General features: G+C 48.7%; 1 protein-coding gene across 1 annotated transcript in view; it reads right to left on the reverse strand.

The window, feature by feature from the left end:
* Nucleotides 1-5,922: 5,922 nt before the first annotated feature.
* The window catches only part of LOC130123717 (guanine nucleotide exchange factor VAV3-like), a 79,524-nt gene continuing 69,423 nt past the window's right edge, over nucleotides 5,923-16,023 (reverse strand). The window contains exons 27-29 of the mRNA XM_056292990.1: nucleotides 13,948-13,956; nucleotides 9,616-9,764; nucleotides 5,923-6,823 (exon numbers count right to left, since the gene is read on the reverse strand). Of these exons, the coding sequence (XP_056148965.1) occupies nucleotides 6,782-6,823; nucleotides 9,616-9,764; nucleotides 13,948-13,956 (200 nt within the window). The 3' untranslated portion in view covers nucleotides 5,923-6,781. The remainder of the gene's footprint in view (nucleotides 6,824-9,615; nucleotides 9,765-13,947; nucleotides 13,957-16,023) is intronic.

Here is a 16,023-nt window from a genome sequence, read left to right on the forward strand (position 1 = left end):
TAGCTGGTTGTCATAGCGACGCCTGGTTTTCAGTTTCAAAATGTACTTTTAAGATAACTCCGCTCTCACCGCGCTTCGGTATTTAAAAATGCCGGAGGATATCGCGTGCGCGCGTTGATGACGCATGGACGCAAAATGACGCAGTGACGCGTTTCTCTGACCAATCAGAGGTCTGCGTTGGTTTTGGTGCCCGCTCCAGTTTTTGTTTTGTTTGGTTTTTTTGGGGGGGGGGGGGGTTTGTTTTGGAACCTCGGCAAAGCTGGCAGCAGAAGAGCGGTAACAGTTACCAAAATGCCGGTACTGTCCAGTAACGGGAAACGCAAAAAAAGGGCGAGTCGAGTCGCGTTGAGCCGGTTCCACGTAGTGGAAAAGGGGCATATTACAACACAGTGCGCACAGGCACTCAAGACTCTTCACTGCATGAGACGAGGTTTTCATGACGTTACTCAAGTCTTCTAAATGAGTGTTTCTCAACCGGGTGTCCGCGGACCCCTAGTGGTCCGTGGTGTAATTGCAAGGGGTCCGTGAAAATAAAATATCTTTAAAAAAAGATCCTATGACATTTATAGAAATAGGATTATTTTACTCAAATGTGACTGAGACCTTTATCTACCTAAACTGTAAAGGGTAACAGGACTTTTTTCTCTAATTACATCTGTTTCACAAGCGTAATTTATTGTATTTTAATAAGAGATCTCGCTCCCGTTTGCATTGTTAAAAGTTACTGCATAAAAATTCTGTTGTTACATATATCTGAAAGTTACTGAATACATATTCTGTTTTGTTACATATATCTGAAAGTTACTGAATACATATTCTGTTTTGTTACATATATCTGAAAGTTACTGAATGCATATTCTGTTTTGTTACATATATCTGAAAGTTACTGAGTAAGAATTCTGTTGTGTTAACTATATCTAAGTTACAACTGAAAGCTCTTATTTTTGCCCCAAAGAGTGAATAAATGCTATAATGCAATTTAAAATGCTGTTTCTATCAAATTGCAACCCCCCTCCCCCAAGATCAGGTGGAGGGGTCCTCAGGGTAGATCAAAAATACGCAGGGGGTCCAGGACCCCAAAAAGGTTGAGAACCACTGATCTAAATGAAGTAAACGCCATGTTATCCGTCTGAATAGGCAACAGCAGAATTCACAGATGAGGTTTCGTCATTTTGTGAAGGCTGCACTGTGGTCACGAGTCACCGGCTGAATATAAATCGATCAAAGTCTTTCGGAGAGTCGAGGCCTTGTGAGAGGAACTGAAAGCTCTCCGCATTTTGAGGCCAGCGCCAGCTTTGGCTAAATCCCTGTTTAACCCGCACGTAGCGATCTAGACGAGCTGACTAGTAAAGACCAGGGGTTAAGGAGATCATTGAAGCAGGTGAAGATGAGGCATGCTTTCCTTTTCTCTCTCCCTCTCTCTATATCTTTGTGTGTGCGTGCGTGCGTGTGTCTCTCTCTCTAGCTATCTTTTCATCTCTCTCTCAGACACGGACCAGCCTTTCTCTCTCTGTGCTCCATAAACTTCATAAACCCTTGTACAATTTACTCTCGGGCCCTCTCTCCACTCTCTTGCTCTCTCCTTTTCTCTTCTCTCTCCTCTCTTAACTTTCTCTCCCCTTCTCTTCTTCTCTACCGCTCCCCTGCTCTCTCCTTCCCTCTTTCTCTCATTTGCCCTTCTGCTGTAACTCTCTCCCTACCCTCTTTCTCTCCTTTTCTCTTCTTTCACTCCTCTGCTCCCCTTTAACTCTCTTCTTTTGCTTCTTCTCTAACTCTCTCTCCCCACATCTTGCTCTCTCCTTTTCTCTCCCTTTCTCTTCTTCTCTAACTCTCTCTCCCGACCATCTTGCTCTCTCCTTTTCTCTTCTCTCTCGCCTCTGTTCTCTCCCTTTCTCTTCTCCTCTCTCTCCCGACCATCTTGCTCTCTCCTTTTCTCTTCTCTCTCGCCTGTTCCGTCCTTTTCTCTTCTTCTCTAACTCTCTCTGGCCGCTTGCCAACCTCCCTGCCGCCGCCTTTCATGTCGGCTGAAAGAGGAGCGGGCATATTAAGAAGAGGAGGGAGCGCATTAGGAGGAGCTGTTCTCTCCGCTCCCTGGTGCCGGGAGGACTCCCTGAGCGCGGCCCTCCCTCCCTCCCTCTGCTGGGTTTGCCCATTAGAGGCGCTCTGTGACAGCGGGCGCGAGAGAGAGAAAGAAAAAGCTCGGCCGTCACGTGCAAGTGTAATCCCGTATTCAACAACACAATTCATCCGAGTCCAGCATTGCACAACAATACAAACAATTTAATTAAAGTGTACAAAACCATAGAAAAACCAAACATGACGTGCGGAGCAGAGCTCCGATAACGAGAACGGAGGACGAGGAGGAGACAATCAGAGAAACGCAGGGCCCGCTGGAAAGGCCACGGCCGCGGAGATGATGGCGGGAGTGACGCCTGCATGCTGGAAGGCCAGAGGCTCGGCTCACCCGGGTGTGACGCGTGCGACGGTTTCTGCCCTCGTGCAAACGACATAAAGTGATGGACAACGCGACTTGATAATATGCAAATAGTTAATGAGGAATTCCCCTCCGCCCGCTTATCAAGACGCTGGAAATGAATAGCAGCGGTACGGGCGCCTGGCACCCCCCCCACCCCACCCCCTGACATTTCAGACCAAAAACTGACAAGCAGGAATTATTAATAAGGTAACGGAATTATTTTTCCATTATTCTACCGTTAATATGAACCTGTGTTGGTTCAACACTTACCCTAACAGTTAATTATTCTAAGCATTGCACTACAAATCATTTCACAGGTTTAATTTTACAGTTGTTGAAGTCTCATTTTGAAAAAAAAAAGTTTCTCCACACGAAATTGGTTATTTCCCCTTCAGTGGCGCCCCCAGAAGTTTTTCATAGGGGTGGTCAAACGGGGCCACTGAAAATCTTGGGGTGGCACACCATGAACAGCACCCAATATAAAATACCAGATAGAAGCATATTATGCACAGTCATATGCGACTCGTGGCTGGAGGGGGGCAGCGGGGGGTCCAGGGATAGTATCAGGGTGGCCGTGGCCACCCCTAGCCACCCCTCGGGGGCGCCACTGTTCCCCGTCCCCGGGCGCTCGCGCACGCTGCAGGAGACAGCCCGTCCTCCGGCGCCTCGAGAGCGACCATCTAGCCTTGTTACGATCCCACGCTGGTTTCAGTGAGGAGTGCATTCCCACCATTCCTGAAATTTGACAATGGCCAGATGAGGCGGGGGGGGGGGGATGCACAGCCGATGGAAATATAAAAAAAAAACTCTGAGACTAGATGTCTAACCCCCGGTCAGCGGGGTGTTACCGCTCGAAGGGCGCAAGGCATGGGGTCACCTCCTTGCGCTACCTCGCGGTACAGCGAGCAGGTCTTACGTCACCACTGAGTCACGCGCTCTTCGATGGGAGAGATGAGCAAAAACGCCCGAACCAGCGGAACATAAAGGAGCACTCGGGTTTCCACACGGCCAACGGCCGAACACATGGGGGGGTCTTACGGGGGCATAGGCTGCCACGCGACACAGAGCCACACACACACGCACACATGCATGCACGCACTCACACAAACATGCACAGACTCACAACACCCCCTTTGTCTTCCAGTTGGGTAACTCCTTTGGTGTATTCATTTTCACTTTTACTAATTCACACGAGTGAAGTCAGCGTCCGGCGGAAGCGTCTCTGCCAGAGCCGACACACGGCCATTTTAACAAGCGCGGCAATGTCCGCCGGCTGCGGTGACATCCGCCTTGCACGAGAGTTGGAGCGAGGCATCAAAACACACTCGCGCACGTTATAAACACATTTTACATGAACATGAATACAACAGGTGGGTCAAAATGTCCGTTTCCCAGAACAAATGACTACCATATACACATTATACGACCCTCTTCCCTGGCTTTCTCTGCAGCCTCGCTTGTTTTCAGCCTTATCGGCTCCGTCTACGGCGGAAAGCTATGCAGCACCATTTATTTACCGACACCGCAACCTTTTATTGGGTCGCAGCCCGATCTGCTCCCGCGGCATCGCACGGGTTGCAGTCTCCACAAGCTAGCAGACGTTCACCCTCTTCTGCCGTGACGTCACAGGCCACGTCAGCGCCGTCCTCTCAGGTGTGACCTGTGGTAAACGACGCACGTTTCCTCCTCGAGGTAGACAAGCGCGCGGCGGCGCACGCGGCGGCAGTCGGTGCGGAAGCGGAAAGGGGGCTGGACTGCAGCGCCGCAACAGCCCTGCATGGAGCAGCAGGGGAATGGCGATTAACCTCAGTCCTACCACCACCTTTTCCTACTGCTGATTCAGATGCAGTTCAAGTGGTTTGGTATAAAAGATGTATTATTAATATAAACTGCATTTTGAAACCAGCAATAGTGGAGGGGAGGAAAAAAAACCCCGACAAAATAAATAAGAGCTCACCATCACTGGAGCTACTGTAGTAGCTTGGACTTTAAGTGACTGGCAACAAATATACCGAACAAACATGCACAAGTCAAAACAAATGCTTTTCATTATTGAACACTGAAAATGTAATTATGAAGGCTGCAGTCCTGAATCGTGCTTTGTGACCAGTGCTACACAATTATTTCACAGTAATTTTCTCTAGATATGTGATAAAACTGCAGGCTAAAGTGACTACAGTAACTTAGACAGTAGTTTCTGTGGCCGGCATCTCCTCCCCTTTCATTCAAAGGGTAAAGATCTTGTTTGTCTGAAACGGCTCTCGTGGTAACTGGACTGACCAGTCGGCAAGAAACAACAACAAAAGAGGGCGTCCGGGTAGCGTAGTGGTCTATTCCGTTGCCTACCAACACAGTAATCGCCGGTTCGAATCCCTGTGTTACTTCTGGCTTGGTTGGGCATCCCTACAGACACGTGTGTCTGAGTTTGGGAACCCGGATGTGGGTATGTGTCCTGGTCGCTGCACTAGCGCCTCCTCTGGTCAGTCGGGGCGCCTGTTCAGGAGGGAGGGGGAACTGGGGAATGGTGTGATCCTCCCGTGTGCTATGGTGAAACTGGTGAAACTCTTCACTGTCAGGTGAAACGAAGTGGCTGGTGACTCCATACGTATCGGAGGAGGCATGTGGTAGTCTGCAACCCTCCCTGGATCAGCAGAGGGGGTGGAGCAGTGACCAGGACAGCTTGGAAGAGTGGGGTAATTGGACGGGTACAATTTGGGAGAAAAGGGGGGGGATCCACAAAAAAAAAGGTAAAGCTCTTATTTGTCTGAAACTCCTGTTGTGGTAACTGGACTGACCAGTCAGGAAGAAACGACTAAACAATTTTAAATCATTAACACAAAATTTCAGTCAATTAAATGGGTGACACCAACACACTACAAATGATCCAAAGCCCTGCTGCTCTGCCATGTCCACCACACTGCTGGTGGACATCACAACCGTGACTCGGATGTGATGCGATCACGAGCTGGACGGACCACACACGCGACACAGCCAGTGGACATTCATCGTAATTCACTGAATAGTTACTATATTCATAGAAATAATCACCGGTTTGAGTCCCCGTGTTACCTCTGGCTTGATTGGGCATCCCTACAGACACAATCGGCCGTGTCTGAGGATGGAAAGCCGGATGTGGGTATGTGTCCTGATCACTGCACTAGCCCCTCCTCTGATCGGTCGGGGTGCCTGTTCAGGGGGGAGGGGGAACTGGGGGGAGTAGCGTGATCCTTCCATGCACTATGTCCCCCCCTGGCAAAACTCCTCACTGTCAGGTGAAAAGAAGCAGCTGGTGGCTCCACATGTATCAGAGGAGGCAATGTGATAGTCTGCAGCCCTCCCCGGATCGGCAGAGGGGGTGGAGCAGCTACCGGGATGGCTCAGATGAGTGGGGTGATCGGCCGGAAACAATTGGGGAGAAAAAGGGAGGAAAATCCCCCCCAAAAAAAGAAATAAATAAAGATCACATGCGTTCGTTCATGTCAACGATCAATCCTTCATATTAAGGTGCCAATAAATTTTCAGCACTGCCTAAAAGGATGTAAAAAATAAAACAGCCTCTGATAAAAGCATAATCAAATTACACATGCCGAAGCAGTCAATATGACAGAACATCACACTCAACAGCCCATTGTTGACAGCCGACAATAGCATAGTCCTCGAAACATAGTGTATTGTGTTTGAACAATAGGCAAAGTTTCACTGTTCAACCCTGTGCTCTCATTTAGGTGACAAATTCCTCCTTATCTCCTCTCATCGGTGCTGGCTGGCAGACAAAATCGACACCAAACCGACAGGAGTCCTCCACAATAAGACAAGGTGACCGGGTTTGTGTTTGGTTTAAGGTCAGTGTTCAGGTTGGGGCAGATAAACCACTCTGCGATTCAGCCTCACTTCCAGTTGCTCTTTTGTGCTGGGAATGGCTCGCAGCAAGCAGAGCAAGATGCTCCTGAAATATTCATGTATCCGTCGGGCCGGGCCCAACATGAGACAGCGATGGGTGGGGGTTCTGAGACTGGAGCAACAGATCCAGGTGGCAGCGGGGTTATCTGGGTACGGCCTGCGCAGTCCCCAGTGGGCTGCAGGGGCAGACAGGGGCACAGACAGGAAAGAGACGGAGAGACGCCCGTGGAATCGGTGATCTGACATCCATGCTGTTATGAAAGTCTGTCGAAGGGCAGCAGAGGGGGCTGAGGACTCTCCTGCCTGCCAGTTTCTGGGATTTATCAAAGTGGTCTGACTCTCAGGGCAGACAGAGCGACTCGTCGCTTACCGGGGACCAAACGGGTGGAGGCTCATCCAACCGACTCAGTCCTCCTCTTCCACGTAGGTAGAAGGGAACCAGCCCACCTGAGGACCAGAGAGACAGTTAGCTAAAGAGAACATGCAAAATATCTGACAATATTGGGTGAACCAAAGTGAAAACTGTGAGCATGCATTTTGATTTCATGTGTCACACTGGTTATGCGCTAGGCACAGAGTTGCAACACTGGTGGTAACATGCGAAGCTAAGGAAGAGGTTCACATATCTATCAATATGTTTTCTGACCACAAGTTGACTATCAACCTTCATGGAAAAATCCTACGTCCACTGACAGTACCCCTAACACTGCCCAAAACAGCATTTAGATCTGCTTTAATCATCAAGGAGAGCTGCAGACGACTGACAGAGCAACCGACACAACTACACACTGTGCAGAGGTGGTTGCAAAGGATATAAATGAATGAATAAAGTTTTGGTATTTTTAAAGTCATCATTAAGGAATTAGATCAATTACACAAGAATGAAGGGACTGCTCTTAATCTATATGTACTCCTTTAAAGATGCAGCCGCCATGAAATCGTTCACTGATACAATATGATAATTGATACAATACAATAATTGATACAATACAATATGATATATTGTTACAATATGATAATTGATACAATGCAATACGATAATTGATACAATATGATACGATATATTGGTACGATATGATATACTTTATTGCCCCTGTAGGGAATTTGTCTTGTGATACAATATGATAATTGATACAATACAATATGATGCGATATATTGCTATGATATGATATACTTTATTGCCCCTGTAAGGAAATCTGTCTTGGACTCGAGTGCTGCACATCCATCGTGATAGTAATGATTAAAATAATAATAACAACATATCAACACATACTGTATGTAGTGCATCACAACCACACATTACACATGCAGTGTTGCACGTATTACACAACTGGTAGTGAGAACAGGCGACATATTGCACAACCCCTTGCATCATATCAAATCTATTACACACCTCTCGCATAAAGGTCTGCATAAAAAGCTACTACACGACTTGGCAAACTCAAGCAACATTGTTTAAAATCTTAATTGAGGTAAACACAAATGTTTTTTAACATGGTTGTGTTTACACTGGGGTACCCGATGCCGTCCACCAGAGGGTAGGAGCCCCTCCTCAGTGTGGTGAACGTGAGCTGGATCAGAACACATTCTGCCTGGGTATAGACTGCTCCTATACTGCCTGGAGGGACCGGTGTTCGTTCCTCCCCTAGCATCGTACGTTGTTCACATGCTTACTAAGCTACTAACAGTATTCTGCCTCTGTTCCCCAGGTGATTTGTTTAGGAAAACTTAGTTTGGTTCACTTCTTAGCCCTCAGCAGCTACTACACACCTTTTCGCATGTTCTTCTTCATCAAGCGAAACTTAATTCAGAAACAGAATCCGTTTTATTTGTCGAGCAGATTTTTGCATGCCAACATTTGTTGTGGTGGGTTTTTCACACGGGACACGTGGACATGAGAGAAAACTGTGACAGCGTTAAAGTAAAAACAAAGAAGAAAGACGCTTTCTTTTGTCATTGGACAGGTTAGAATGAATGTCTTCTGCATTTAAGCCATCCTATTGTATAGCAGCAGTGAGCAGCTGCACCACTGGGGGACCAACTCCAGTTCTTTCCATTGCCATGCTCAGGGGCGCAGACAGGAGTATTAGCCCTACATGCATGTCTATTTGATGGTGGGAGGAAACCGGAGCACCAAGAGGAAACCCACGCAGACATGGGGAGAACATGCAAACTCCACCTAGAAAGGACCTGGGGTTCGAACCCAGGATCTTCTTGCTGTGAGGCAACAGTACTAACCACTGGGCCACCATGGTTATATAATAATATATATTTAAGGTGGGAATTCTCTATATAGAAAATCACTGAAGCGTGAAGTGTGTTGTGGCACAGCGATCTAGTAATCACATTATGTAAAACATTCATGAAAGAACTGCTATAGGTATATGTAGGACAAATATGTGGCGAATAGACATATGATGGTCAATAATGTATCATTACCATCACGGTCATTTGTCACTTATCAGTGACAAAACACCAAAACTAATTTCTAAAATTATAGTTTGGCAAAATCTTTTTCACTGATCACAATCAGCATCACTATGATTGCAATATCCATCCACTCCATTATCTAAGCCGCTTATCTCAATTGGGGTTGTAGGATGCTGGAGCCTATCCCAGCAGTCACTGGGTGGCAGGTGGGGAGACACCCTGGACAGGCCACCAGTCCATCACAGGACATGATTGCAGTAAATGTACAGAAATATGTCTTGGTGTTACTGATCCAAAATTTGCAGCTGACCATATATTATTTTAGTCCCATCCATCCATTATCCAAACCGCTTATCCTATGTAGGGTCACGGGAAGCTGGAGCCTATCCCAGCAGTCATTGGGCGGCAGGCGGGGAGACACCCTGTACAGGCCGCCAGTCCACCACAGGGCCGACACATTCACACCTAGGGACAATTTTGTACGGTCGATTTACCTGACCTGCACGTCTTTGGACTGTGGGAGGAAACCGGAGCATCCGGAGGAAACAAACTCCACACAGAGGACGACTCAGGATGACCCCCAAGGTTGGACTACCCCGGGGTTCGAACCCAGGACCTTCTTGCTGTGAGGTGACCGCGCTAACCACTGCGCCACCCATATTCTTTTAGTGATATACTTCATCTTTATTCCATAAGAGAAATCTTTTAACCCTCTGAAATGGGGTGCAGGGTCCGCTACAGCCCCCTTTAAAGTGGAGGGGACTTTGCTGAACACTAAGCCGTCCTGACGCTCAAAAGGACACCTTACCCTGCCGTTGACCTCTCCCCTCCACCAGCCGTTGGACATCTTGTTGTAGATCTTGACTACGTCTCCCTCCAGCAGAGACAGCTCCTGCGTGTCTCTGGGACAGAAGTCATAACGCACCACCGCAACGCCCACCACCCGAGGAGAAAAGACTGGGAGAAGAGACAGGAGAGCAAAATAACAACATCTAAATAAATACCAGAGGTAGAAGTTTAAGGCAAACTCTGCAAAACTTAAGTTTATCCGCCTACTTATTAACCAGCAAGCTGCTTCGTCTCAAACTTCCTGCACACATTTAAGTCTCGCATGTTCTGAAACTGCATAAAGTTTAAGACAGTGAGTGACCTGTTACGGTGTAAAATGGCCAATTCTTTTTCTTTTTTTGGGGGGGGGGGTTCCCCTTTTTCTCCCATTTATACTTGGCCAATTACCCCACTCTTCCGAGCCGTCCCGGTCGCCACTGTTCCACCCCCTCTGCCAATCCGGGGAGGGCTACAGACTACCACATGCCTCCTCCGATACATGTGTAGTCGCCAGCCACTTCTTTTCACCTGACATTGAGGAGTTTCACCAGGGGGGATGCAGCACATGGAAGGATCACGCTATTCCCCCAAGATCCCCCTCCCCCCCAAACAGGTGCCCCGACCGACCAGGACCCATACCCACATCCGGCTTCCCACCCGCAGACACCGCCAACTGTGTCTGTAGGAACGCCTGACCAAGCCGGAGGCAACACGGGGATTCGAACCACCGATCTCCGTGTCGGAAGGCAACGGAATAGACCGCTACGCTACTCAGACGCCAAAAAGGTCAGTTCTGACAGATTACAATAATTCAGATGTGAAACCACTCTCCTGTAAAGTAGATCGAGCCGGTCTTGGGTTACTGTTAATCTGCTACTGAGCACCGATTATAAAATGCAGAAGAAGAAGATCGGAAAAAACTTCCACATCAAAGGGGAGTACAGAGTAATCTGTATGGATGTCGGTGTAAAACGCATGTAACATATGCTAAGCGGGAGATAGAAGGTCAGGGGTCATCCTTCCTGTGTGTCGACATTATGAAGCCCGTATGTGCAGCCCTAGTTACTATGCCGTATCACGGCACAGATCTGCTCCGCATGAGGCCTTCCTGGCAAACACATTCAGGCCGGGGCTAAAAATCTCATGCAAACATGGGACAAGGATTGTATGTGCATAGGATTGTTTACACTATCTGTGCAAGTACAGGTGAAACAGCTGGGTAGCTGGATGACAGATACTCATGTATGAAGCCAGTCATGCACACAGGCAAACGATGTACACACACGCACACACACATATACTTTACACTGGGGTACCATTCTTGTGGGGGTCACTAGTTTTAGGGGGGGGGTCAAAAGATATGAAAGGCGCTCTGCATTATAATTGCGGTAGAGTGTGATATTAGATTGGGGTGAGGAGGGTAAGAGGGGGCTAATGTCACATTTTTTTACGGGCACCAGAATTCCTTGCAGCACTCCAGACACATACACACACATGCTCACACAAACACCTGCATGTTTAGTGTTGCCCATTAAAGACATCCATAGCTGGGGCGTCCGGGTAGCGTAGCGGTCTAGTCCATTGCCTACCAACATGGGGATCGCTGGTTCGAATCCCCAAGCTAACTCTAGCTTGGTCGGGCGTCCCTACAGACACAATCGGCCGTGTCTGTGGGTGGGAAGCCCGATGTGGGTATGTGTCCTGGTCGCTGCACTAGTGCTTCCTCTGCTCGGTCGGTCGGTCGGTCGGTCGGGGGGGGGGCCTGTTTAGGGGGGAGGAGGAACAGCGTGATCCTCCCACGCGCTACGTCCCCCTGGCGAAACTCCTCACTGTCAGGGGAAAAGAAGCGGCTGGCGACTCCACATGTATCGGAGGAGGTATGTGGTAGTCTGCAGCCCTCCCCAGATGGGCAGAGTGGGTGGAGAAGTGGCTCGGAAGAGTAGGGTAATTGGCCGGATACAATTGGAGAGAAAAGGGGGGGGGCATCCATAGCCTTTAATCAACTGGGTCAATGAACCTTCAGTTAGGCCCATGTGAACATTACTTTCTTCTTGCTTACTTGTGGTGTTGTAAATATTTCTTACGTATTCTTTAATGCATTTAATGCGATCCGTAGCAGGTCTGCACATGCTAAAGAAGGGCGTGAGCTCTGGAGAGCCGTGTGTGGTTTAATATTCACTAAGCCATAACACAAATGTAGTCTTCAGGTTCCTCCTAAAGCCCAAATAGGTTTTTGCCCTAACAGGAGTGCTGAGCCCCAGTCTGACACACAGTGAATTCTGCTTTCCACATGCACTGTGCCCGGGAGGTGTTCGGTCTGCAGCCTCCTCCACCTTCCAATCAATGCCCCCACACCAAACTCCACCCGCCGTACATGTATATGAAGAACAATTGACTCTGGTTCTGTGTATGTGCACATCTACTCGGTGGACAAAAGCGAATTGTTGTTGCATGGATTTATGTGCTCATGCACAAACACAGAGCAATACGCAAACATGCATGTAAACGTGCAATTTCACAGACACACACACACACACACACACACACACACAAGCATTTGACAATGTAGTGGCGGAGAAAGGAAATATGAGAGCTCTGCAGAAACCCGGAGACGTAGGTGTAAAGCAAAGACGGCACCAAGGCCAAATGAAAGAGAAAGAGAGCTAGAGAGAGAGTGTGTCTGCCTGTGTGTGTGTGTGTGTGTGGTGGGGGGGACAAAGAGAAAAGTAGAGAAGCTGTACCTGTACCTGACCAGAAAGGAGAGGAGGCGGGTGGAACAAAGCTGCAGCCGCTAGGAGGAACTACAGAGGAAGTTGGCGAGCGATGGGGGTTTCAGCCCGTAGTGGGAGCAAAGAGAGAACACAAAAACAGTAAACACACAAGCCTGACAGCGAGACAGACCGACACAGACGGACGGACAGACAGCTAGAGAAAGGAAGCGAGGGGGAGAAAAAGTTAGTAAAGTCATAGAATGAGCAAAAAGCACAGGGAGATGTGTGCGTGTGCGTGCTGGCGTATGTGTGTGTGTTGTGTGTGAATGAGGGAGAGTGTGAGAGAGACATTAAATGCTCAGAACACATTTTGTGTTTCACCAAGCTGTTACAAGCATTTGTGCACTTAGCAGATGCTCTTATTCAGAGGAGAGCTGCTCAGCATTTGGCTCAGAGGGTGGCTGTTAGACCACTTGGTGACCCCCCGGTACCGCTTGTTACCTAACTGCTCGGTTTTACACACTGATGAGACAAAACATTACGACCACCTGCCTCATATTCCTGCTGGTCCTCCGTGTGCCGCCGAAACAGCGCCGACCCGCCGAGGCGTGGACTCTACAAGACCCCTGAAGGTGTCCTGTGGTGTCCTTCGAGTCCTGTAAGTTGCGAGGTGGAGCTGCCGTGGATCGGACTTGTCGGTCCAGCACATCCCACAGACGCTCAATCGGATCGAGATCTGGAGAATCTGGAGGCCAGGGCAACACCGTGAACACGTCATCGTGTTGCTCGAACCAATGTGTGCAGTGTGGCAGGGCGCATGATCCTGCTGAAAGAGGCCGCTGCCGTCTACAATGATGCTTATGTCCACATGAATGGCCGGACCCAGGGTTTCCCAGAGGACCATTGCCCAGAGCATCACAGTCCCTTTCACCGGCTTGTCGTCTTCCCACAGTGCATCCTGGTGCAATCACTTCCCCCAGGTAAACGGCGCACACGTACACGGCCATCTAAAAGTAAACGGGACTCGTCGGACCAGGTGACCTTCTTCCACTGCTCCAAGGTCCAGCTCCAAGGCTCACGTGCCCATTGTAGGCACTTTCGCTGGTAGACAGGGGTCATTATGGGCACTCTGACCGGTGTGCGGCTACGCAGCCCCATACAGAGCAGGGTGTGATGCACTGTGTGTTGTGACACATTCCTCCCGTAACCTTCGTCAAAGTTCTCTGTGACTTGTGCCACAGTAGACCTTCTGTGGGTTTGGACCAGATGGGATAGCCTTCGTTACCTTTGTGCGTCGCTGAGCCTTGGGCGCCCAACACCCTGTCACTGGTTTGTGGTTTGCCCCCCCCCCCCCCGGACCACTGTCAGTAGGTACTCACCGCTGCTGACCGGGAGGCACCCCAAAAGCCTTGCCATTTCAGAGATCCTCAGACCCAGTCGTCTGGCCACAACAATCTGGCCCTTTTCAAAGTCGCTCAGGTCTTTAGTCCTGCCCGTCTATCCTGCATCCAACACGTTGACTACAAGAACTGATTGTTCGCCTACCATCTAGTCTACCCAGACCTTGACATACACCCTTGTTTGGAGATGATCAACGTTACTCGATTCACCTGTGAGTGTCATAATGTTTTGGCTCATCAGTGTATTGGATTCACCTACTGTATCAGGTTTTTTAGCCAGTAATGAAAGGGGTTTTTGTTTTTTAGACCTGGAACAACAGGCGAATGTAATGAACTGACACAGACAGAATAGATAACCAGCAGCACACCGGTGGTCCCGGAGGACCGGCTGTTTGAAAACCCAACGCTCCAGGGAACTTCAACAAGACAAATTGCCGTTGGTGGTTTGAACACGGGAATCTGCAGGGATTGTGTCTGAGACCCTCCAGACATATAACGTTGAACCACCGTTGCAAGCCAAATGCAGAAGACACACATTCACCCCGGCATTAGTGTCAGAGTAAATTCTGGTTTAATTAAGCCATAACGAGAGGCACTGGGTTAATATGCTATGTTGTCACCGTGTCAGGTCAGACATACAGAAATACATGCTTGCTTATATTCACCTCTGTGTAGACCAGCCTCCCCAGTCTAATTAGAATTATGTATCTCCTTAAGCGATGTAACATCAAAACATTGTGTCTTTTTCAAGCTGACAGCCCAGTCAGCTTGTGTATCCGTAACTGGGAGGAAAAAGAGGGACGAGTAGCGAGTGTAGAGCGAGAGAGACCTGGAGAGATGGCTCTGGCAGGTTGATCCTCAGCCAGAGTGGGCACATGTGTGGTTAGAGGCGGAGTGACTTCACCGCCATGCTGTATTTGGCCACGACTTTCTGAGCCTCAGACCAGCTAAGACCTTTGGCTGAGTCACAGCAGCAGCGTGAGGCCGTCTGCGATGCTCCACCCTGTTGAAGCAACAGCTGTGATTCCTCTTCGCAGAGCTGGCGACTTGTGCTCCTGTCCGAAAGCCCATCTGAGCCAGCAGACCGCCACACTGGTTAAACTACCTCCTGTCACCGCTGCAATATGGCCTCAGCCTTCCCCTGCCCTCCACAGGGATTACTAGATGCGGGCCAATATGTCTCAACTGCTTTACTGACAAGAGTGCTCACATTCATGTAAAAATACATATATTCATTATACACATACACACACATATATATATATATATATATATATAGTGTTACATAGTGATATACTGTGTGTTCTTCTTTGTGGAATCATATTGGCAGCTGATGAGTACACGACACACAAAACAAGCTTGTACTACTATGTATTAAAAGTTTTTTTTCCTACATCTATCTTATATATATATATAAGCCCGGGAACCGCTGCAGCCAGGATGCGAACCCGGATCTCCCGCACCACAGACGACAACGTTAGCCAGTCGACTAATGGGTCCGACCCGTTAAGCCAAGGGCTAGCGAGTCTACTTATCCATGATTGTTACACTACCCCCCCCCCCCTCCTTTGGGAAGCGTGTCCCCACGCTTCAGCATATCAATTCCCTCACGTCTCTGGGCACACACGCTTCCGATGGCCTCACGGTCTCACCATCCCACTTCTGACACCAATGCAGCGAATTCAGGGGGCAGCCCGGGAACCGCCACAGCCGGGACGCAAACCCGGGTCTCCCGCACCACGGGCAACTACGTTAACCAGTCAACTAAAGGGTCTGACCCGTTAGCCAAGGGCTAGCGAGTCTATTCATCCGTGGTCATTACACTTATAGTATATATATGTTTATGTATGTGGGTGTATTTATTACATGTTTAATACATAATAGATGTGTGTATTACAAACACACACACACACACATTGACACACATGACACATGCACACCAGTACAAAAGCACATATATCATAGATTTATATTCATACCCAGATGTCCTACACACATGCAATGTGTGGTTTAACGCACATAACATACACAAACACACAAAGTCATGTCTAATTTAGGGAGATGAGTCTGGCTTTCCAGGTGAAGAAAGTCTGTGTTTGCTTCTGCACAATTCTGCTGCTGGGCGTTATTTGCGCGGTGCTCCATTTGGCTTTTTCTTTTCTTTTTGGCTTCCCCCCCCCCCTCACAGTGTGTCGTCTTTTCAGAGAAACGAACCACATTCTGGTTCGCTGGCATGACATCCGTCTTTCTGTGGAGGCTGTTTACCCGACAGAGAGT

This window comes from Lampris incognitus, chromosome 14 (genome assembly GCF_029633865.1).
Source record: "Lampris incognitus isolate fLamInc1 chromosome 14, fLamInc1.hap2, whole genome shotgun sequence".
NCBI classification, from domain to species: domain Eukaryota; kingdom Metazoa; phylum Chordata; class Actinopteri; order Lampriformes; family Lampridae; genus Lampris; species Lampris incognitus.